Here is a 22394-nt window from a genome sequence, read left to right on the forward strand (position 1 = left end):
TCTGAACCGCCTCCAATGCGTTCACATCCACTGAGATATGACTTCAGCAGACACAAAATGAGAAGTAAAACAAATATAAAAAGAGTTAATAACGTGGGGGAAAAGTGTGGCCATATTCCCTCGTCAGAAACTCACTCACCACGTCAACCCGCAGAAGCCAGGGAATGACAGTGGGTGGATATTTAATGTGGAAGCACGCAGGGGCACATGTTGACTTTGGGAATTAGTTAAAAAGGTGAGGAACCCATTATATAATGTTCCCAATTTTCATTTCCAAAAACAACAGAAATGCAGTTTGGGGCATATGTATGGCTGATCTGATATCGCTTGTATTACACAATCCCCTGATGTCAAAATAACGCCTAAGTTTGTTTGTTTTAAGTTTCTCTAACTGCTGTTCTAGCGAGGGCATTAACCTGTTTATTTTAAACTTCAACCACCACCTGTGTGAAAATCGCAATGTAACTTGACTTTCAATTTTTAACCTTAAGGCCTCGATAAACATTTAATGTTAAAAATGTTGACTTCAGCAGCCCTGCAGCGGGAGCTACTAGATGGCCGAGGGCACCAATCCTATTCGCACAGTACTTCTGCCGTTTAACTGTCTCCTGTTCTCCACCCATTTTACGGGTGATTCCACTTCTTTTCCTCTGTCTTTCTTCCCTGACCCTGATACTCCCCACCCCACCCCATCCTTCCACCCTCCGCCCCCACGTCCTTTCCCTTCTACAAAAGCTAAATACTATGGATGCTGGAATTCTGAAATGAAAACAGAAAATGCTGGAAACACTCAGCAGGTCAGGCAGTATCTGTGAAGAGAAGAAAGGGAGTTAATGTTTCAGTTTAATGAGCTTTCATCAGAACTGGCATTTTAACAGGATTAAGTACACGACAGGGAAAGGAGGAGGTGAGGAAAGAACAACAGGGGTGGAAGGCAGGAGAGATTAAATTAAAAAAAGGGTGATGGTGCAAGGCAAAATGGGGATAGTAATGGAACAAGTAGAGAAACTAAAGATGGACCTAGAGGAGGTGTAAATGAGAATAGTAGAGCCATTACTGGCACCAGCTGTCCAAAAAAAATGGGAGCAGTGGGTCTGATCTGAAATGATTGAACTGAATGTTAAGTCCTCTTCCTTTTTAAATGCAGTTCATCTCCCTGATGACCACATCTCTGAAGTCTGCTGCTCTCTTGACTGATACTGAATTTTTCCAGTGTTTTGTACCAATCGCAAACCTGATTTCTACCATTGTGGGGAAAGTCAGATCCTGGATACCGTTACCACTTTTTAGCAGTGATTGAAAATGCAGGGACATCTTACCGGGCGGCACAGTGGCGCAGTGGTTAGCACCGCAGCCTCACAGCTCCAGTGACCTGGGTTCAATTCTCGGTACTGCCTGTGTGGAATTTGCAAGTTCTCCCTGTGTCTGTGTGGGTTTTTGCCGGGTGCTCCGGTTTCCTCCCACCACCAAAAGACTTGCAGTTGATAGGTAAATTGGCCATTATAAATTGCCCCTAGTAGAGGTAGGTGGTAGGGAAATATAGGGACAGGTGGGGATGTTGTAGGAATATGGGATTAGTGTAGGATTAGTATAAATGGGTGGTTGATGGTCGGCACAGACTCGGTGGGCCGAAGGGCCTATTTCAGTGCTGTATCTCTAAATAATAAAATAAAAATCTTGGCCATCCAGCCTGATATGGCGATATCCTTTGGGCTGATGTTTCATTGGAAATTAGTCACAAGGGTTTCACAATAATCAGGTTTAGATATTTTACTATTTTTCTTCACTGAAATTTTAAGCACTCTCTCAGACACAAAATTGTTCTCAGCATGAGCACTTTATTAACTCTTTGGAGCTGTCCTTTGGAGTTATGCACCTAGCATTAGCTACCTATTACTGCCCCATTCTCATCCCTTGCTCCGAAGCCACCTGGTAAGGGTTTGAAAATTGTGCGAATGGAGATGGGTGTTAGGATTTATTTTTCATTTTGCTGCACTTGCTCTTCAGGGTGAGTTTTAATCAGGGATAAAATACTGACGCCTCTTGGCTGATATGCTTGGGGCAGACCGTGAAACTATGATCTTTTTTTCAAGTTATCTTTTCTCCTGATTGACAATGATTTGGTAGTTATTTCTGATCCATATTCACTGCTGTAGAGCAGAGCAAGGTTAGCCCATGTTAAACAGACCCATCATTCCTAGGCTGCTCACTTATTTCTACTTGCTCTGGTATCAGGAGATCTCTTGTAGGAATTCCTAAGCCTCAACATCCTGAGTCTTCAACAATGGTTATATGAAATCATTGTTACACAACCATTGGTTCCTGTGCCATCCATAAAGAATTACCCCAATTGTAAATTCTCAAGAAAAATAATCTTAGGCTTATAAGCTAACAAATATTTGTTTCCATCCAGATACGAAAGAAAGCTGTTATGAAAACAATGGGATGTATTATAAAGGTACCGCAGATGAGAGTGATTCTGGCAATGAGTGCATGCCGTGGAATGAGGACTTCTTGCGTGATAGGTTAAACATCAGTAGCTTGGAAGAAGCTCTCCAGTTGGGCCTGGGCGACCACTCCTATTGCAGGTGCAGAAAGAAGCACTGAACTTGCATTAATAAAGCATCTTTCACAGCCTCAGCATGTCGTGAAAGTACTTCACGTTGAAGAATTAGTCTGAAGTGGAGTTGCTGTTGTTACATAGAGAAACATGAGAAGTCCATTAGCACAACAAATGGATTAAATGTAGGAAACATGGCAGCCATTCGGTTCACAGCAAGCTCCCACTAACAGCAAGGTGACAACAACCTGATAATTTGCTCTTTTGATGTTGTTTGAGGGATAAATATTGACTAGGACATCGAGAAGAACTCCTCTGCTCGTCTTCCAAATAATGGGGGAGGGGCCTCGGTTCAAGGACTCATCTGAAAGACAGCACGTCTGACAGTGCAGCCCTCCCTCAGGACTGCACTAAGATTCTTAGATCTTAGGTTTTGTACTCAAGTTTCTAGTGGGACGTGAACCCACAACCTTCTAAATTAGAGACAAGAACACTAAAAGGGCAGGGCAAAGATGAAAAAGGACTGTAAGAAAGCTGAAATATAACCAGAAAATACCAGAAGTACGTGGCAGGTATAATTGGCCTCTGAAAAGAGAAATGATCGGTTCGCTGCTTCAGCGATCAAATCAGCAGAGAAAGGGAGACAGCAGCCATTTGTAGGATCAAGTGTGGTGCTGCCATTCATTTTGACTCTGTGTGGAATATAACTGCTGACAGGGACTAATTGGGCCAATCCAACCATCTCCCCATGACATTCAATGGCATTACCATGGCTGAATTCCCCCAGTATCAACATCCTCAGGGTTACCATTGACCAGAAACTGAACTGGACCCAGCCACATAAATCCCGTAGCTACAAGAGCAGGTCAGAAGCTGGGAATTCTGTGGCGAGTAGCTCACCTCCTGACTCCCCAAAACCTGTCCACCACTTACAAGGCACAAGTCAGGCGTGTGATGGAATACTCTCCACTTGCCTGGATGGGTGCAGCTCCAACAACACTCAAGAAGCTTGACACCATTCAGGACAAAGCAGCCTGCTTGATTGGCACCCCATCCACAAACATTCACTCCCTCCACCACTGACACACAGTGGCAACAGTGTATACCATCTACAAGATGCACTGCAGCAACGCACCAAGGCTCCTTCTATAGCACCTTCCAAACCCGCGACCTCTACCACCTAGAAGGACAAGGCAGCAGATGCAAGGGAACACCACCCACCTGCAGATTGCCCACCAAGCCACACACCATCCTGACTTGGAACTATAAAAGGCTAGGGTTGTTTTCCTTAGAACAGAGAAGGATGGGGGGAACATGATTGAGGTATCCAAAATTATGAGGGGCATTGATAGGTTAGATAGGAAGAGACTTTTTCCCTTAGTGGAGGGGTCAATAACCAGGGGGCAGAGATTTAAGGAAAGGTGCAGGAGGTTTAGACGGGATTTGAGGAAATATTTTTTCACCCAGAGGGTGGTTGGAATCTGAAATAAACTGCCTGAAGATGTGGTAGAGGCAGGAACCCTCACAACATTTAAGAAGTATTTAGATGAGCACTTGAAATGCCATAGCATACAAGGCTACAGGCCAAGTGCTGGAAAATGGGATTAGAATAGTTAGGTGCTTGATGGCCGGTACAGACACGATGGGCCGAAGGGCCTGTTTCTGTGCTGTATGACTCGATATCGCCGTTCCTTCACTGTCGCTGGGTCACAATCCTGGAGCACCCTTCCTAACGACACTGTGGGTGTACCTACCCCACATGGACTGCAGCGGTTCAGCTCACCACCACCTTCCCAAGAGCAATTAGGGATGGGCAATAAATGCTGGTCCAGCCAGTGACGTTCACATCCAGTGAAAGAATTAAAAAAGCAGCCATTTTTAATTTTTATGAAAGGATTTGATGGAGTAAATAAGGAGACACTGTTTTCAGTGACAGAAGGTTGGTAACCAGAGATTTAAGGTAACTGGCAAAACTACCAGAGGCAACATGAGGAAAAAAAATTAGGCAATGAATTATTATGATCTGACTGAGCTGTTTGTGAAAGCAGATTCAAAGGGAATTGGATAAATACTTGAAGGGAAACTATTTGCAGAAGTATGGGGAAAAGCAGGGGAGTGGGACTAATTGGCTAGCTCTTTCAAAGGACCAACACATGCACGATGGGCTGAATAGCCTCCTTCTGTGTTGTATCAGTCTATGATTCTATGTTTAATTCAATGTAACAACAGTGGAATGGGCCCATCAATATAGGAAGAGAGGGGACCGGTTAATGTTTTGAGCAGAATTCTGCAGGCAACGGGTTAACAATTCCAGTTAAATACAGGACAAAGCAAAGGTTTTAACCACTGCACTACCAGAGGAGATTTAACCTGTCATCTTTTGGATGGACCATTTAAACTGAGGCTGCGTCTGGCCTCTCAGGTGGACGTAAAAATTTCCATGGCATTATTTGAAGAGCTGGGGAGTTCTCCTCAGTGCTCTATTTATCCCTCAACCAACATCAATAAAAACATTTTATTTGGTCATTATCACATTGCTGTTTGTGGGATCTTGTTGTGCATAGATTGGCTGCCTTGTTTCCTTTGTTGCAACAGTGCCTGCACCTCAAAAGAACTTCATTGGCTGTAAAGCACTTTGGGATGGATGGTAAAAGGCACTATATAAATGTGTTCCTTCCTTCCATCCACCATCTTTGTACATTGCAGCCCGGATTTTATCCTGGTGACGGGGGTCTTGACGTCTGGAAAAAGCTGAGAACTCTGCGTTGCTTCTTCTGTGGGAGGCCTGCCAAATCTAGTGCCAATTAGGCACTTACGTGGACAGTGGCTGGCTTTCCGAGGGATCAAGGACCCCGGTGACGGATGTCCCGCCAATAAGAGGCCGGTAGCTCTTTCACTGAGCAGCACTGTTGCTGAGGCAGTGGCTGCTGCCAGTAGAGCACCTACCTGAGGCCCTGGAATGACACTGGACCCAAGCCACGGGTAGGTCAGGGCTAGAACACTCTCGCGGGGTGGGGGCCGCGGTGGGAGGGGGGTTGTTAGCAAGGGCAGGGAGGCGGCTCACAGCAGGCCCCCTACTTCCTGATGCCAGGTCCCTCCTTCAGGCATTAAGGTTCCTTTAAACAAGGGACCCCCTCCCTCCTCACACCCCCCCCACCTCCCACTAGCCGGAGCCAGAAAGCAGCCCGCATGGTTTTTCGTGCTGTACTTTCTGTGCGACAACAGGTCTGCCTGCTGCATGACTAACAGCAGCAGCAGAGGGATGAGGCCCTTAACTGGGCATTAATTGCTCAATTAAAGGGCTCAATTGGTGGCCAATCTCCAAACCTGCCGCAGGGGTGAGCATAAAATTTCCCCCTGCGTGTATAATTTGGTTTGTTGTGTAAATGAAATGCACAGTATAGAAAAGTGGGATCATTATCCAATTATCTGTTTCAGAAACCCAGATGGTGATGAAAAACCCTGGTGCTACATAATGTTAGACAACCATGTGTCCTGGGAGGACTGCAATATCGCAAAATGTGGTACAGTAAGTGAGTATCTCAACCTTTTCCTGCTACTTTTTAACATTATTATTGGGTGTAGATTTATGTAAGTTCATGAAATTGCCCTTTCTTAAATATTGTGATAATGTGCCAATTCTTCTCCAATTTCAACCACCTATGTCAGTCTGCTCTCTCAAGTGGGCGTAAAAGATTCCATAACACTATTTGAAGAGCAGGGTCAGTTCTCTCCAGTGTCCTGGCCGATATTTATACCTCAACCAACATCACTGAAAACAGAACAATTTCTATGGGCTAAGTGTAATTGGGAATTTATTACAGATCATGAAACAAGTTGGGATAAAGATTCTCTTTGGCCCAGTTGATCTCATTCTTCTACAATACTCAACTCTAATGTCTCTTCATTGCAGCATCTAGCTGCTTCTTAACTAATGCTCGTGTCTTGACTTTAACCATCCTTATTGCCAACCTGTTCAAGCTGTCCACCACCCTCTGGGTAAAGAAATATATCCTTGCGCCCTAGAATTAACATAAAAACATAAGAACTAAGAGTAGGAATAGGACAAACAGCTCCTTGAGCCTGTTCAGACATTCAGTAAAATCATGGCCAATCTTCTACATCAACCCCACTCTCCTGCCCTACCCTTCTCAAACCCTGGAACCTTTGTCCTCTTAGCTCAGCTGAATGTATTGTTCTAGACTTCCTTTCATCCCATTAAATATCTATAACTTGTCCTGTGTGACATCTCCTCTGAGGCTGCAGAGCCCTGATTTATCAAATCATTTCTGGAGAGACCATGGCACCAGGAATTGGTCTCATTGCTATTCTGTGCCTCATATCTGGAGCTTAGATGGCTCTTTTTTATTTCGATAGCCAGAACTTTGGGCATGGCCTCGCTAGTGCAAGGTGTAGCCTCACCAGGTTCCCTGGGGATGTCTGTTAATACTTTAGGATGGTGCTGTTGGAATAGTGATGTCCTTTGCTTCTGAACCACCAAGAGTAAGGGACAAAATGTTTCTGGTATTGCTTTACATGTAGTGCTATTATAATGAAAGCTTAATTTTGGAAAGTTTTAGAATATGGCCTAGTTAGTCCAATTCAAAGGAACACTGTCAGCAATGGCTCAGTTGATAGCACTCTTGCCTCTGAGTCACAAGGTTGCAGGTTAAGCAGTAGGACATTCGGCCCTTCGAACCTACTCCACAATTCCACCTTCCCACACTATCCCTATATCCCTTGAAATGCACATAAGAAATAGGAGCAGGAGAAGGCCATTCAGCCCTTAAAGTAACAGAAGTCCACACCAGAGACTTGAGCCTCTGATCCAGTCTGACACTCCCAGTGCAGTACTGAGGGAGTGCTCCATTGCTGTCTTTTGGATGAGGCATTCAACCGTGGCCCTGTCTGCTCTCTCAGGTAGCCTAAGGGATCCCATGCCACTACTTTGAAGTAGAGTATGGGCGTTCTCCCTGGTGTCCTGGCCAATATTTATCCTTCATCAACATCAGTCAAAAAAAGGATTATACTACACTTCAAAAGCACTTCATTGTTTGTAAAGCATTTTGGGAGGTCCTGAGGTCGTGCAAGGTGCTATATAAATGCAAGTTATTTCTATTTTCAGTGTCATCTTGATTACACAAATCAGTGATGAGTTTGGTTTATCTCATACAACATTGTCCGACTGTCTTTCAGGTATATGGTCGAAGAGAGTAACTCCGATTGCAAGATTTACGGCATTAAGTGTTCCTCAACAATCAGCCTTGTGTGGGAAACGAGGCAAAAAGGGTCCAAAACCAAGGATTGTTGGAGGGCTCTCAGCCATGCCTGGCTCCCAGCCTTGGCTAGCAGCCATATACATCGGGAAAAACTTTTGTGCTGGATCTCTTATATTTCCTTGTTGGGTTGTCTCTGCTGCCCACTGCTTCGCTCATAGGTAACTGGTCAACCAATTTCTCAAGCTGTCAAGTAAAGTTATGAATTCATTAACTGAGATTGACAGTTTATGTTGGGTTAGGGTATCAAGGAATATGAATATACGAGCTAGGAGAAGGAGTAGGCGATTCGTCCCCTCAAACCTGTTCCGCCATTCTATAAGATCATGGCTGATCTGTTTGTGGACTCAACTCCTCTTTCCTGCCCACCCCCTATACCCTTTGATTCCCTTTTGATCAAGAATATGTCTACCTCTGCTTTAAAAACATTCAATGAACCTGCCTCTACCGCTCTCCGGGGAGTTCCACAGACTTGCGACTCTGAGAGAAAAGATTTCTCCTCATCTCTGTCTTTAATGGGAGATTCCTAATTTTTAAGCTGTTCCCCCTAATTTTAGTCTCTCCCACAAGGGGAAACATCCTTTCAACATCCACCTTATCACATCCCCTAAGGATCTTACATGTTTCAGTAACATATTGTATTGTGCAACAAGATAAATTAATTAATGACCTCATAGTGAAGGCAGCCATAGGCAGCAGCAATCACAGAATCACAGAATGATACAGTGCAGAAGAGGCCCTTCGGCCCATTCAGTCTGCACTGATGCATTAAAACACCTGACCTGTCTACCTAATCCCATTTCCCAGCACTTGACCCATAGCCTTGAATGTTATGACGTGCCAAGTGCTCATCCGGGTACTTTTTAAAGGATGCGAGGCAACCCGCCTCTACCACCCTCCCAGGCAGTGCATTCCAGACCGTCACCACCCTCTGGGTAAAAAAGTTCTTCCTCAAATCCCCCTTAAACCTCCTGCCCCTCACCTTAAACATGTGTCCCCTCGTAACTGACCCTTCAACTAAGGGGAACAGCTGCTCCCTATCCACCCTGTCCATGCCTCTCATAATCTTGTACACCTCGATCAGGCCACCCCTCAGTCTTCTCTGCTCCAGCGAAAACTACCCAAGCCTATCCAACCTCTCTTCATAGCTTAAATGTTCCATCCCAGGCAACATCCTGGTGAATCGCCTCTGCACCCCCTCCAGTGCAATCACATCCTTCCTATAATGTGGCGACCAGAATTGCACACAGTACTCCAGCTGTGGCCTTACCAAAGTTCTGTACAACTCCAACATGACCTCCCTGCTTTTGTAATCTATGCCACGATTGATAAAGGCAAGTGTCCCATATGCCTTTTTCACCACCCTATTAACCTGCCCTTCTGCCTTCAGAGATCTATGGACAAACAGGCCAAGGTCCCTTTGTTCCTCGGAACTTCCCAGTGTCAGGCCATTCATTGAATACTTCTGTGTCACATTACTCCTTCCAAAGTGTATCACCTCACACTTTTCAGGGTTAAATTCCATCTGCCACTTTTCTGCCCATTTGACCACCCCATCTATATCTTCCTGTAACCCAAGACACTCATGCTCACTGTTAATCACTCGGCCAATCTTTGTGTCATCCGCGAACTTACTGATCCTACCCCCCACATAGTCATCTATGTCGTTTATATAAATGACAAACAATAGGGGACCCAGCACAGATCCCTGTGGTACGCCACTGGATACTGGCTTCCAGTCACTAAAACAGCCATCTGTCCTATCACTCTCTGTCTCCTACAGCTGAGCCAATTTGAATCCACCTTATCAAGTTACCCTGTATCCCATGTGCAATTGCTTTCTTGATAAGTCTCCCATGTGGGACCTTGTCAAAGGCTTTGCTGAAATCCATGTAAACTACATCAACTGCACTACCCTCATCAACATACCTGGTCACATGCTCAAAAAAAAAATTCAATCAAATTTGTTAGGCATGACCTCCCTCTGACAAAGCCATGCTGACTATTCCTAATCAAATTTTGCCTCTCCAAGTGGAGATAGATTCTCCCCTTCAGAATTTTCTCCAATAGTTTCCCTACCACAGACGTGAGACTCACTGGTCTGTAGTTCCCTGGCTTATCTCGACAACCTTTCTTAAATAGTCGGACCACATTAGCTGTTCTCCAGTCCTCTGGCACCTCCCCCGTGGCCAGAGAGGAATTAAAAATTTGGGTCAGAGCCCCTGCAATCTCCACCCTTGCCTCCCACAGCATCCTGGGACACAAATCTTCCAGACCTGGAGATTTGTCCAATTTTAAGCCTGCCAAAACCTCCAATACCTTGTCACTCCCTCTGACAATTTGCTCAAGAACCTCACAGTCTCTCTCTCTCTCAGTTCCATATCTACATCCTCATTCTCTTGGGTGAAGACAGATGTGAAGTATTCGTTCAACACCCTACCAATGCCCTCTGGCTCCACCCACAGATTTCCCCCTTGGCCCCTAATGGGTCCTACTCTTTCCCTGGTTATCCTCTTCCCATTGATATACTTATAGAATGTCTTGGGATTTTCCCTACTTTTACCAGCCAGAGCTTTCTCATATCCCCTCTTTGCTCTCCTAATTGCTTTCTTAAGCTCCATCCTACACTTTCTGTACTCCACTAATGCTTCCATTGATTTGCTCTCCTCGTATTTGCTAAAAGCCTCTCTTTTCCTTCTCATCGTACCCTGAATGTTTCTGGTCATCCATGGTTCTCTGGGCTTGTTGCTCCTACCTATTACGCTAGAGGGAACATGTTGGGCCTGTACCCTCCCCATTTGCTTTTTGAATGCCCCCCACTGCTCTTCTGTAGATTTCCCGACAAATAACTCTTTCCAGTCTACCTTGGCCAGATCCTGCCTTATTTTACTAAAATTCGCTCTCCCCCAATCCAAAACCTTTTTTTGCAACTTGTCTATTTCTTTCTCCACAAGAAGCTTAAATTGTACCATGTTGTGGTCGCTATCACCAAAATGGTCCCCCACCAACACATCAACCACCTGTCCGGCTTCATTCCCCAGAATTAGGTCCAGCACTGCACCCTCCCTTGTTGGATCCTCTACATATTGAGCTAAAAAGTTCTCCTGTATATATTTTAAGAACTCCACTCCATCTAAGCCCTTAACACGATGACTATCCCAATTAATGTTGGGAAAGTTGAAATCACCTAATATAATTACCCTATTATTATTTTTACACACCTCTGCAAATTGCGCACATATTTGCTCCTCAATTTCCCGCTGACTATCTGGGAGTCTATAATAAACACCTAGCAATGTGGCTGTCCCTTTTTCATTCCTAAACTCTACCCATAAAGCTTCATTTGATGCCCCCTCCAAGATATCATCTCTCCTTACTGCAGTAACTGACTCCTTAACTAATATTGCAAAGCCCCCTCCTCTTTTACCCCCTCCTCTGTCTCACCTGAAGATTCTATATCCTGGGATATTGAGCTGCCAATCCTGCCCCTCCCTCAACCATGTCTCCATGATAGCTACTATATCACAATTCCACGTATCAATCCTTGCCCTTAACTCATCCGTTTTACCTGTAATACTCCTGGCATTAACGTAGAGGTCCTGGTCTTACTTCCTTGAAACTTACTTCCACTGTATTACCTCTGACTGGTTCGCTTTCCTGTGTTTAGCTGTGTCCCTATTCTGCTAGGAGTCTGCATCCCCTCCCCCTGCCAGATTAGTTTAAACTCCTCCCAACAGCACTAGCAAACCCGCCAGCAAGGATGTTAGTCCCCCTCTGGTTCAGATGTAGACCGTCCCGCTTGTACAGGTCCCACCTTCCCCAGAAACGGTCCCAGTGGTCCAGGAATCTAAAACCCTCCCTCCTGCACAAACGCTTAAGCCACGCACTCATCTGTGCTCTTATCCTATTTCTATACTCGCTAGCACGTAGCACTGGGAGTAATCCAGAGATTACAACCCGAGAGGTCCTGCTTTTTAGTCTACTGCCTAACTCCCTGAATTCTTGATGTAAGACCTCATCCCTCTTTCTACCTATGTCGTTGGTACCAACATGTACCATGACCTCTGCCTTATCACCCTCCCCCTTCAGGATGCCCTGCAGCAGTTCAGCGACAGCCGGGACCCTGGCACCAGGGAGGCAACACACCATCCTGGAGTCACGTTGACGGCCACAGTAGCGCCTATCTGTTCCCCTGACTATAGAATCCCCTATTACTATTGCTCTTCCTCTCTTTCCCCCTTCCTGTACAGACAGGCTGCTTGCTGTGCCAGAAGCTTGGCTCTGTCCGCACTCCCTGGAGGAACCAGCCTCATCAGCCTCCAAAATAGAATACTGATTTGCAAGCGGGACCCCAGGGGACTCCTGAACTACCTGCCTGTTTCTCTTGGACTGCCTGGTGGTCACCCATTCCCTTCCTTCCTCAAGTCCCTTCAGCTGCGGTGTGACCACCTCTCTATACGTCCTATCTAAGATGCTCTCACACTCGCGGATGCTCCACAGTGTTTCCAGCCGCTGTTCCAACTCTGAAACCTGAGCTTCCAGGAGCTGCAGCTGGACGCACTTCCTGCACACATGCTGGTCCCAGGGACTAGAAATGTTCCCGGATTCCCACATGCAGCAAGAGGAGTAACCCACGACTTTAAGCTCTCCTGCCATGACTAAACCCTTTAAATGTAAAACTTTAGAAGACTGTTATAATTTTAAAAAATCAACTAAAGTCTTGCTAAAACAATGACTTACAATTCAATCCAGTTTGAAAAATACCCACCAGGACTTACTCACCAGTCAGCTGTGCTCTTTGGAAACTCTTGGCACCCCTCACGCTCTTTGAGGACAGGTAGGAAATGAAAGGAGCTCCTCGCTCCTTCCTCACCGAACTCCCTCAGTCACAAAACTCCCACTTTAGCACTCTAATGCAGCCCCAAGACAGCACTGTAAGATGGCCCACTTTTATACTGTCTGACTCTAGCCCCTGAAAACTGGTTTAAGCCAGTTATCTAATTAACAAGGTGCAGCTGCAAGCAGAGCCTGAGTGAACTGTGTTTAAAGCTGGTCTGAAACTCACCTTCTCCAACCCAAACCGCAACTGTTAAGTTAGTTTGCTAAATAAAATCATAATATAATAGCATTTTACATTCTGTTTGAGGGAGAGAAGAGTGGGCCTAAGACTAGTATTTTTAACTTAAATAAGGGCAATTATGAGGGCATGCAAGCAGAGCAAGCTTGAGTGAACTGGCAAATCAGGTTAAGGGATAGGTCAACAGAGATGCAGTGGCAGACATTTAAGAGGATGTTTCAGAATACACAGAATAGATACATTCCAACAAGAAAGAAAAATTTCAAGGGGAGGACCCACCATCCGTGGTTAACTAAAAATGTTAAAGATAAATGTTATAAATGCCAGAAGGCATTTGGCAAGGTGCCACATAAAAGGTTATTGCGCAAAGTAGGAGCTCATGATGTAGGGGGTAACATATTAGCATGGATAGAAGATTGGCTGGCTGGCAGAAAACAGAGAGTATGCATAAATGGGTCCGTTTCTGATTGGCAGGATGCGACCAGAGGAGTCCCACAGGGGTCTGTGCTGGGGCCTCAACTTTTTACAATTTATATCAATGACTAAGATGAGGGGAGTGATGGTATGGTAGCTAAATTTGCAGATGACACAAAGGTAGGTAGGAAAGTATGTTGTAAAGAGGACATAAGGAGGTTGCAGACCGATATCGATAGGTTGAGTGAGTGAGCAAAAATCTGGCAAATGGAGTACAATGTGGGAAAATGTGAAGTTGTTCACTTTGGCAGGAAGAATAGAAAAACAGTATTACTTAAACAGAGGACGACTGCAGAATTCTGAGGTGCAGAGGGATCTAGGTGTTCTAGTGGATTAGTCACAAAAGGTTAGTATGCAGGAACAGCAAGTCATAAAGAAGGCTAATGGAATCCTTTATTACGAGAGGAATTGAAAATAAAAGTAAGGCTGTTATGCTTCAATTATACAGGGCATTGGTGAGACCACATCTTGAATATTGTATGCAGTTTTGGTCTCCTTCTTTAAGGAAGGATGTAAATGCATTGGAGGCGGTTCAGAGGAGATTTACTAGATTGATACCTGGAATGAGCTGGTTTTCTTATGAGGAAAAGTTGGACAGACTGGGCTTATTTTCACTGGTGTTTAGAAGAGTGAGGGGAGACTTGATTGAAGTATATAAGATTCTGAAATGTCTTGACAAGGTGGATGTGGAAAGGATGTTTCCACTTGTTGGTGAGTCCAGAACTAGGGGGCACTGTTTTAAAATTAGGGGTCACCATTTTAGGACAGAGATGAGGAGAAATCTTTCCTCTCAGATGGTTGTGTGTCTTTGGATCTCTGCCTCAGAAGGTGATGGAGACGGGGCCATTGAACATTTTTAAGGCAGAGGTAGATAGATTCTTTTTAGGCAAGGGAATCAAAGGTTATTGGGGGTAGATGGGAGTGTGGAATTCAAGACACAAACAGATCAGCCATGATCTTATTGAATGGCGGAGCAGGCTCGATGGGCCGAATGGCCTACTTCTTTTCCTAATTCGTATGTTTGTACGTGCGTATGATGGACATTGAAGTCCCCCACCCAGAGTACATTTTGTTCCCTTGCTACCCTTAGTGCTTCTTGCAATTGGTGTTCAACATGGAGAAGCACTGATTCATCAGCCGATGTGGGGGAGGGGGGAGGCGGTGGGGGTGGTAGGTGGTGGTAGGTGGTAGTCAGCAGGATGTTTCCTTGTCCATGTTTGACCTGATGCCATGAGACTTCATGGGGTCTGGAGTCAATGTTGAGGACTCCCAAGGCAACTCCCTCCCAACTGTATACCACTGTGCTGCCACCTCTGGTGGGTCTGTCCTGCCGGTGGGACAGGATGTACCCAGGGATGGTGATGGTGGTGTTGGTGTCTGGACATTGTCTGTAAGGTATGATTCCGTGAGTACGACTATGTCAGACTGTTGCTTGACTAGTCTGTGGGACAGCTCTCCCAATTTTGGCAGAGGCACCCAGATGTTAGTAAGGAGGACTTTGCAGGGTCGACAGGGCTGGGTTTGCCGTTGTCGTTTCCTGTGCCTGGGCCGATGCTGGGTGGTCCGTCCAGATTTATTCCTTCTCCTGTGGATTTCTGTTGATGCTCATTTCCGACATTTCCAACAAGCTAAGCAAATGGCCCCTGTGATTCTGTGAGAGGGAAATGCATGGACTTGCATGAAATCCAGGTGGATTTTGTTGCAACCTGCAGTCCTCGCCTCATTGGGCTAAAAATTTGTCTTGGGCTTGGCTTCTCTTTGAATGAATCTATGCTGTTTGCCTGGTCTGCTCCATGTGGTAGCAAATTCCATGTTCTTACCACTCTCTGAATGAAGACTAGTTGATCTTTCATCTTGTATGAAACACTTAGAGCGTGTTCCTGGCACATAAGGTACTATAAAGGCAATGTTTTAGTTTTCTTTCCAATTAGCCTTTGCTGGATGACTTCTACCAGAAATGAATGTAGATTTGTTAAAGAATAATTTCTTTCTGATCACTGCATCCTTACGGTGAAATCTAACCTGTATTTTCTTTTTTTTGAAGTCCATTAAGGTCATCTATCAGAGTTGTGTTGGGCCAGCACTATTTTAATAAAACAAGCAGGAACACACAGGTGTTTGAAATTGAGAAATATATTGTACACAGCAAGTACAATACGTATGATGAAACCAAACATGACATAGGTAAAACCACAAATATATGCTTTTTCGTGTACCTCCGTGCAATGGTTGTGTGTGTGTTTTTTTAGTTTTAGAGATACAGCACTGAAACAGGCCCTTCAGCCCACCGAGTCTGTGCCGACCATCAACCACCCATTTATACTAATCCTACACTAATCCCATATTCCTACCACATCCCCACCTGTCCCTATATTTCCCTACCACCTACCTATACTAGGGGCAATTTATAATGGCCAATTCACCTACCAACCTGCAAGTCTTTTGGCTTGTGGGAGGAAACCGGAGCACCCGGAGAAAACCCACGTAGACACAGGGAGAACTTGCAAACTCCACACAGGCAGTTCCCAGAATTGAACCTGGGTCGCTGGAGCTGTGAGGCTGCGGTGCTAACCACTGCGCCACTGTGCCGCCCATAAGTGTTTTTTTATATGCCATAACTGGAGCTCTTTTTATCTCCTAGTCCTTTTAAAGTTGAAGAAGAAAGAGAAGCTCTGTGCAATCACGACCCGATTTGTTCGATCACTTTGTTTACCAATTGCAACCGACTTCTTCCCAGCTGGTACAGTGTGCCAAATCTCCGGATGGGGACACACCCACGAAAGTAAGAAACATTGCAGTTCCAATATACATATTCTTATCAAATAGAGAAGTATGTGGAGTAGTACCATAACTATCAAAAATTAATGTTTTGGGTGGAGTCCATCATTGGAACATGCACAGGGGTGTCAGCTGGGGCTTCGTGGCTAGCACTTTTATCTCTGATTCCAGAGTGAGTCGATATCCTGCGGTGGAAACGAATTCATAATTCTGGGTGGACTCTCCAGTGCTGGAATGCTGGAATGTTGGAGGCACTGCTGTTCAGATGAGATCTGCCCATTCAGGTAGTTCCCTTTGGAGCAGAGCAGACAAGGGGATCCAGTCCAACAATCCTGCTGTGACCCAACACTGCCAGAAATATATTGCAAGAACGAACTTGCATTTATGTAGCACCTTTCACAACCTCAGGACTTCCAAAACACTTTACCACCAATTAAATACCTCTGAAGTGTAGATATTGCTGTAATTTAGGAAATACAGCCCTCTGGGGTAGAGAATTCGACAGATGAGGAGAAATCCTTCCTCATCTCAGTCCTAAATGGCTTACCTCTTCTTCTGAGACTGTGTCCCATGAGTCTAGACACCCCCCCCCCCCCCCCACCCACCCCCCCCAGCTAGGGGAAAGATCCTTCCTGCAGCAACCTTGTCAAACCCTGTAAGAATTTGTGTGCTTTGATGAGATCACCTCTCATTCTTCTAAACTCTAGAGAGTACAGGCCCAGTCTCTTCAATCTCTCCTCATAAGACAATCCGGCCATCCCAGCAATCAGTCTGGTGAACTTTTGTTCCACTAATGTGATATGAACAAGGTAATTGGTTTTTAGTGATGTTGGTTGAGGGGTGAATGTTGGCCAGGTCACCAGGGATAACTCCTCTGCTCTTCTTCAAAATACTGACATGGGATCTTTTACGCCCACCTGAGTGGGCACACAGATCCCTTGGTTTAATGTTTCATTTGAAAGATGGCACCTCTGACAGTTCAGCACCCCCTCAGTACTGCACTAGGGGTGTCAGCCCAGGTTTTTTGTGCTCAAGTCTTTGGAGTGGGATTTGAACCCACAACTTTCTGAGTCAGAGGAGAGGGTGCCACTTGCTGAGCCACGGCTGACAGCAAAATGCTCATACAACTTGGTTGAACCCTGCTGCATGCAAAATGCTTGTGGCACTCTCCAACCAAAATAATTCATCGTTAACAAAGCCTTTTGAGATAAATACACGCCTTCATTTCACTCTGTGAAACAGATATTAGACCGATATTCCTGTTGCAACATTGTACATAAAGCATCATGGGAACAGCTGCCAAAGAATTGCGCAATAGCCCAGTCAATGACCAAACAGAAGGCAGGTTCTCACTGATAAAATATCCATTGTTTTCAAGTCACTCCACGGCCACACCACCCCCCGATCCTCTAGCCTTACAACCCCCAGCAGATTCATGCGCTCTTCCAGTTCTGGCCTCTTGTGCATCTCTGTTTCCCTTGGCCTCATCAATAGTGGCCGTGCCTTCAGCTTCCTTGGTCCTAGACTCTGGAATTCTCTTCCTAAACCTTTCCGCTTCTGTACCTCTCTTTCCACCTTTAACATGCTCCTTAAACCTACCACTTTGACCAACTTTTCCTAATGTGTCTCAGTGTTAATTTTTGTCTGATAACACTCCTGTGAAACACCATGGAACATTTTACTACATGAAGGGCGATGTTTAAATGCAAGTTATTGTTGTTGTTGATTTGGACGCCATTCTGGATTATTTTTTGTGCTTACTTTTAGAAAGGGTACAGACGAGGTTTACCAGAGACTTCAATTATGAAGAGAAGTTGGGAAGCTAGGATTGTTCTGCTTGGAACAGAATGGAGGTTTTCAGGATGATGAGAGGTTTTGATAGACTAGATAGAGAAAAACTATTTGCCTTGAGAGTAGGTCAATAACCGGAGGTCATAGATTTAAAATCATTGGCAAAAGATCTAGAGAGGATATGAGAAAAAGCTTTTCACTGACTGAGTTGTTGAGATCTGGAACACTCTATCTGAAAAACTGGTGGGATCTGATTCCATAAATAATTTTAAAAGGAAGCTGAACAATAATTTGAGGATGAGGAACTTCCAGGATCACAGACAAAAAGTGGGGATGTGGGACTAAGCACAACTGCTGTTACAAAGGGCCAGCACAGGCACACTGGGCCGAATGGCTTCCTTCTATTCTGCAAGTTTCTATTATTCTATGATTCTACTTTCTGTTTTGCCTCATTTCTTTTCCAGATGCGACTGAATATTCGAGCACTTTGCAGGAAGCCTCAGTCCAGATCATTTCCCAAGCAATGTGCAGCAGCGATACTCTCTACGGCAGTGAAGTGACGCAAAATATGGTCTGTGCTGGCAGCCTCACAAATGCTGTTGATGCCTGCCAGGTACTCGATATACCTTGTACCTGTGGAATCTTGCTGTGCACAAATGACGGCTGTGTTTCGTACATTACAATAGCGACTGCACTTCAAAAATTGGAGCACTTTGGAACAATCCTGCGATCATGAGAAATGCTGTATAGAGATAAGTCTGAATAGGCTGGGACTCTTTGTTCCTTAGAAAAGAGAAGGCTGAGGGGTAAGCTGGTAGAAGTCTTTATAATTATGAAAGGGATTAACAGGGTAGACATGGAGAAGACTTTTCTTCTTGTGAGGGAGACCAGTGCAGAGCAAATTCAGAGCCAGATAATAAGTGAGACAGAGAATTTTAAAACAGGGCGTTGGGAAATGGGAGTAGAATTGAATAGCTCTGGTGGGAGAACATAGCACCCCAACTCAGGTAAGCATGGCTGAATGGCTGCCTTCTGTGCCAAAATTGTTACTGTCACAAGGTAAATGGAGATGAGGGAGAACACTCGTTCCATTTTACCTCAAAAACCCAGAAGAGTTCTTACGGTTCTCCCATCCACCAGGATCTGGGATGCATGCAAGGCTTTATCTTCCACTACCTAACCAGAAAGACAGTTCCCAGATTGAGCAATCATTGGGATTAGATCTTGACTTTTTAGTGTAAAGCAGGGGAATATTTATTTATTTTATCTTAATAGGACAGATGTAAACCGGGCTACCAACTCACTATCACTTTTTTTATACCATTGGACAAAATCAAAATCCAACCCCATTGTGTGAAGGGGTTCTTCCTGATTTTTCAATTTATTCATACGAACATACAAACATGTGAATTAGAAGCAAAGGTAGGCCATTTGGCCCCTCTATCCTGCTCCACCTTCAATAGGATCATGGCTGATTTGTGCCTCGAATTCCACACTCCCATCTACCCCCAATAACCTTTGGTTCCCTTCCTTAACAAGAATCTATCTACCCCCACCTTAAAAATATTCAGTGACCCCGTCTCCACCACCTTCTGAGGCAGAGTTCCCAAAGTCACACAACCCTCTGAGAGAAGAAAATTCTCCTCATCTCGGATCTAAAAGGGTGACCCCTAATTTAAAACAGTGCTCCCTAGTTCTAGAAACATCCTTTCCACATCAGTCTTGTCAAGGATCTTATATACTTCAGTCAAGTCTCCCCTCACTCTTCTAAACTCCAGTGAAAATAAGCTCAGTCTGTACAACCTTTCCTCATAAGACAACCAGCTTATTCCAGGTATCAATCTAGTAAACCTCCTCTGAACCGCCTCCAACGCATTTACATCTTTCCTTAACTAAGGAGACCATAACTGTACACAGTATTCAAGATGTGGTTTCACAAATGTCTTGTATAACTGAAGCATAACATCCTTACTTTTATTTTCAATTCCTCTCATAATAAAGGATAGCTTCCCATTAGTCGTCTTTATGACTTGCTGTACCTGTATACTAACCTTTTGTGACTCATGCACTAGAACACCTAGATCCCTCTGCATCTCGGAATTCTGCAGTCGTTCCCTGTTTAAGAAATACTCTGCTTTTCTATTCTTCCTGCCAAAGTGAGCAATTTCACATTTTCCCACATTATACTCCATCTGCCAGATTTTTGCTCACTCACTCAACCTATCTATATCCGTCTGCAACCTCCTTATGTCCTCTTCACAACATACTTTCCAACCTATCTTTGTGTCATCTGCAAATTTAGCTACCATACCATCACTCCCCTCATCTTAGTCATTGATATAAATTGTAAAAAGTTGAGGCCCCAGCACAGACCCCTGCGGGACTCTACTCGTCACATCCTGCCAATCAGAAAAGGGCCCATTTATACTTACTCTCTGTTTTCTGCCAGACAGCCAATCTTCTATCCATGCTAATATGTTACCCACTACACCATGAGCTCCTACTTCGCGCAATAACCTTTTATGTGGCATCTTGTCAAATGCCTTCTGGAAATCCACGTACAGTACATCAACGGGTTCCCCTTCATCACTTCACATGTTACTCCTTCAAAGAACTCCAATAAATTAGTTAAACACAATCTCTCTTTCACAAAGCCATGCTATTTCTGATTACCTTGAGTTTTTCTAAATGCCCAGCTATATCCTATTTAATGATCAATTCTAACATCTTCCACATGACAGGAGTCAAGCTAACTGGCCAATAGTTAACTGTTTTCTGCCTCCCCCCCTTCTTGAATAGAGGGGTTACATTTGCTACTTTCCAGTCTGATGGAACCTTTCCAGAATCCAGTGAATTTTGAAAAATTAACACCAACGCATCTACTACCTCATTAGTCACATCTTTAAGGACCCTAGGATGAAGCCCATCAGGACCCAGGGACTTGACAGCCCACAGCTCCATCAGTTTGCTCAACATTCCTTCAGGGTTGTGGACATCACTGGCATTCATTGCCCATTCCTAATCGTCCTTGAGAAGGTGGTGGTGAACTACCGAAATGAATCGCAGTAGTCCATGTAGTGTAGGTACACCCACAGTACTGTTAGGAAGGGAGTTCCAGGATTTTGACTCGGTAAGAGTGAAGGAACGGCGATATAGTTGCAAGCCAGGATGGTGTGTGACTTGAAGCGGAACTTGCAGGTGGTGGTGTTCCCATGCGTCTGCTGGCCTTGTCCCTTGAGGTGGAAATCGCAGGTTTGGAATGTGCTATCGAAGAAGCCTTGGCGAGTTGCTGTCTGCCTTAAGTTGACCTTTGACCAATTTGCCCCATGTTTTCCTGTTCCAAAACGTAGCTTACTTTGAAGTAATGATCTAGACTTAAATTTATTTGTACTATTTAATATCTCTCCATCTCTATATAGTCACCTTCTGTTCCTAATTGCCCAGTCCTGTGATACAATAAGGCCAATGATATGTGTATGTGATGCTGGTGGGGAGCATTGTGTGTGTATTGGAATCTTGGGCATGTGCTGCCCATTCTTTGCCAATCATTTTAAGAGCAAAAAAGAGGCCAAAATCAAGCAGTAAGGGCTACTGCCAGATTCCCATGCTGAGTTCCATTCCCCACCCCTATCGGGCCCTGTCAGTGGGGCTCGAGCCTGATTTCTTGCCAGTTTTGCTGCCCCTTGTACTTGTGGTCTTGGCCAAGCCTTTTGGATGTTCTTCCCTCCTGCTTTAAATAGCTGCTTGTCTCTTCAGATACTGCAGTGGTGATGTTAAAAACACCAGGTCACACCAGGTCACACAAGGCAATACCAGGTCACACAGGGTCACACCTTTGCAGTAAAATAGAACTCTTATCTCTGAGTTTGGAGTCTGTGGGTTTAGGTTCTACTGCAGAGACTTGTGCACAAATCTAATCTGATGCTTCAGTGTAGAACTGAGAGAGCGCTGCACTGTCAGAGATACCATTTTTCAGATGCTGTAAAAGATCCCATTGATGTTATTTCAAAGAAGAGCAGTGGAGTTCTTCCTGGTGTCCTGTCCAATATTGATCCCTCAACCAATAAATTATGTTGCTGTTTGTGGGATCTTGCTGTGAACGAGTTGGCTGCCATGTGACAGCACTTCAAAAGATCCTTTATAGGTTGTAAAGCGATTTGAGGCATCCTGAAGTTGTGAAAGGCACTATACAAATGCAATAAAAACAGAAAGTGCTGGAAATACTCAGCAGGTCAGGTAACATCAAAAGCTTCGACAGACCTGAAACATTAACTCTGCTTCTCTCTCCACAGATGTCGTCTGACCTGTTAAGTATTTCCAGAACTTTCTGTTTTTATTTTGATTTCCAGCATCTGCAGTATTTTGCTTTTACTACACAAATGAAAGTCTTTCTCTTCCTTTGACTTCCCATTGGCTGCGCTAGAAGAGGCCTACCACT

At 44.7% G+C, this 22394-nt stretch overlaps 1 protein-coding gene across 1 annotated transcript in view; it reads left to right on the plus strand.

The window, feature by feature from the left end:
* The window catches only part of LOC137368931 (hepatocyte growth factor activator), a 100275-nt gene that overhangs the window by 76339 nt on the left and 1542 nt on the right, over window positions 1-22394 (plus strand). The window contains exons 13-18 of the mRNA XM_068029256.1: window positions 2414-2588; window positions 5999-6093; window positions 7757-7997; window positions 15432-15571; window positions 16029-16169; window positions 18421-18569. Coding sequence (XP_067885357.1) covers window positions 2414-2588; window positions 5999-6093; window positions 7757-7997; window positions 15432-15571; window positions 16029-16169; window positions 18421-18569 — 941 coding nt within the window. The remainder of the gene's footprint in view (window positions 1-2413; window positions 2589-5998; window positions 6094-7756; window positions 7998-15431; window positions 15572-16028; window positions 16170-18420; window positions 18570-22394) is intronic.

The sequence above is a fragment of the Heterodontus francisci genome, chromosome 4, assembly GCF_036365525.1.
Source record: "Heterodontus francisci isolate sHetFra1 chromosome 4, sHetFra1.hap1, whole genome shotgun sequence".
Taxonomy (NCBI): domain Eukaryota; kingdom Metazoa; phylum Chordata; class Chondrichthyes; order Heterodontiformes; family Heterodontidae; genus Heterodontus; species Heterodontus francisci.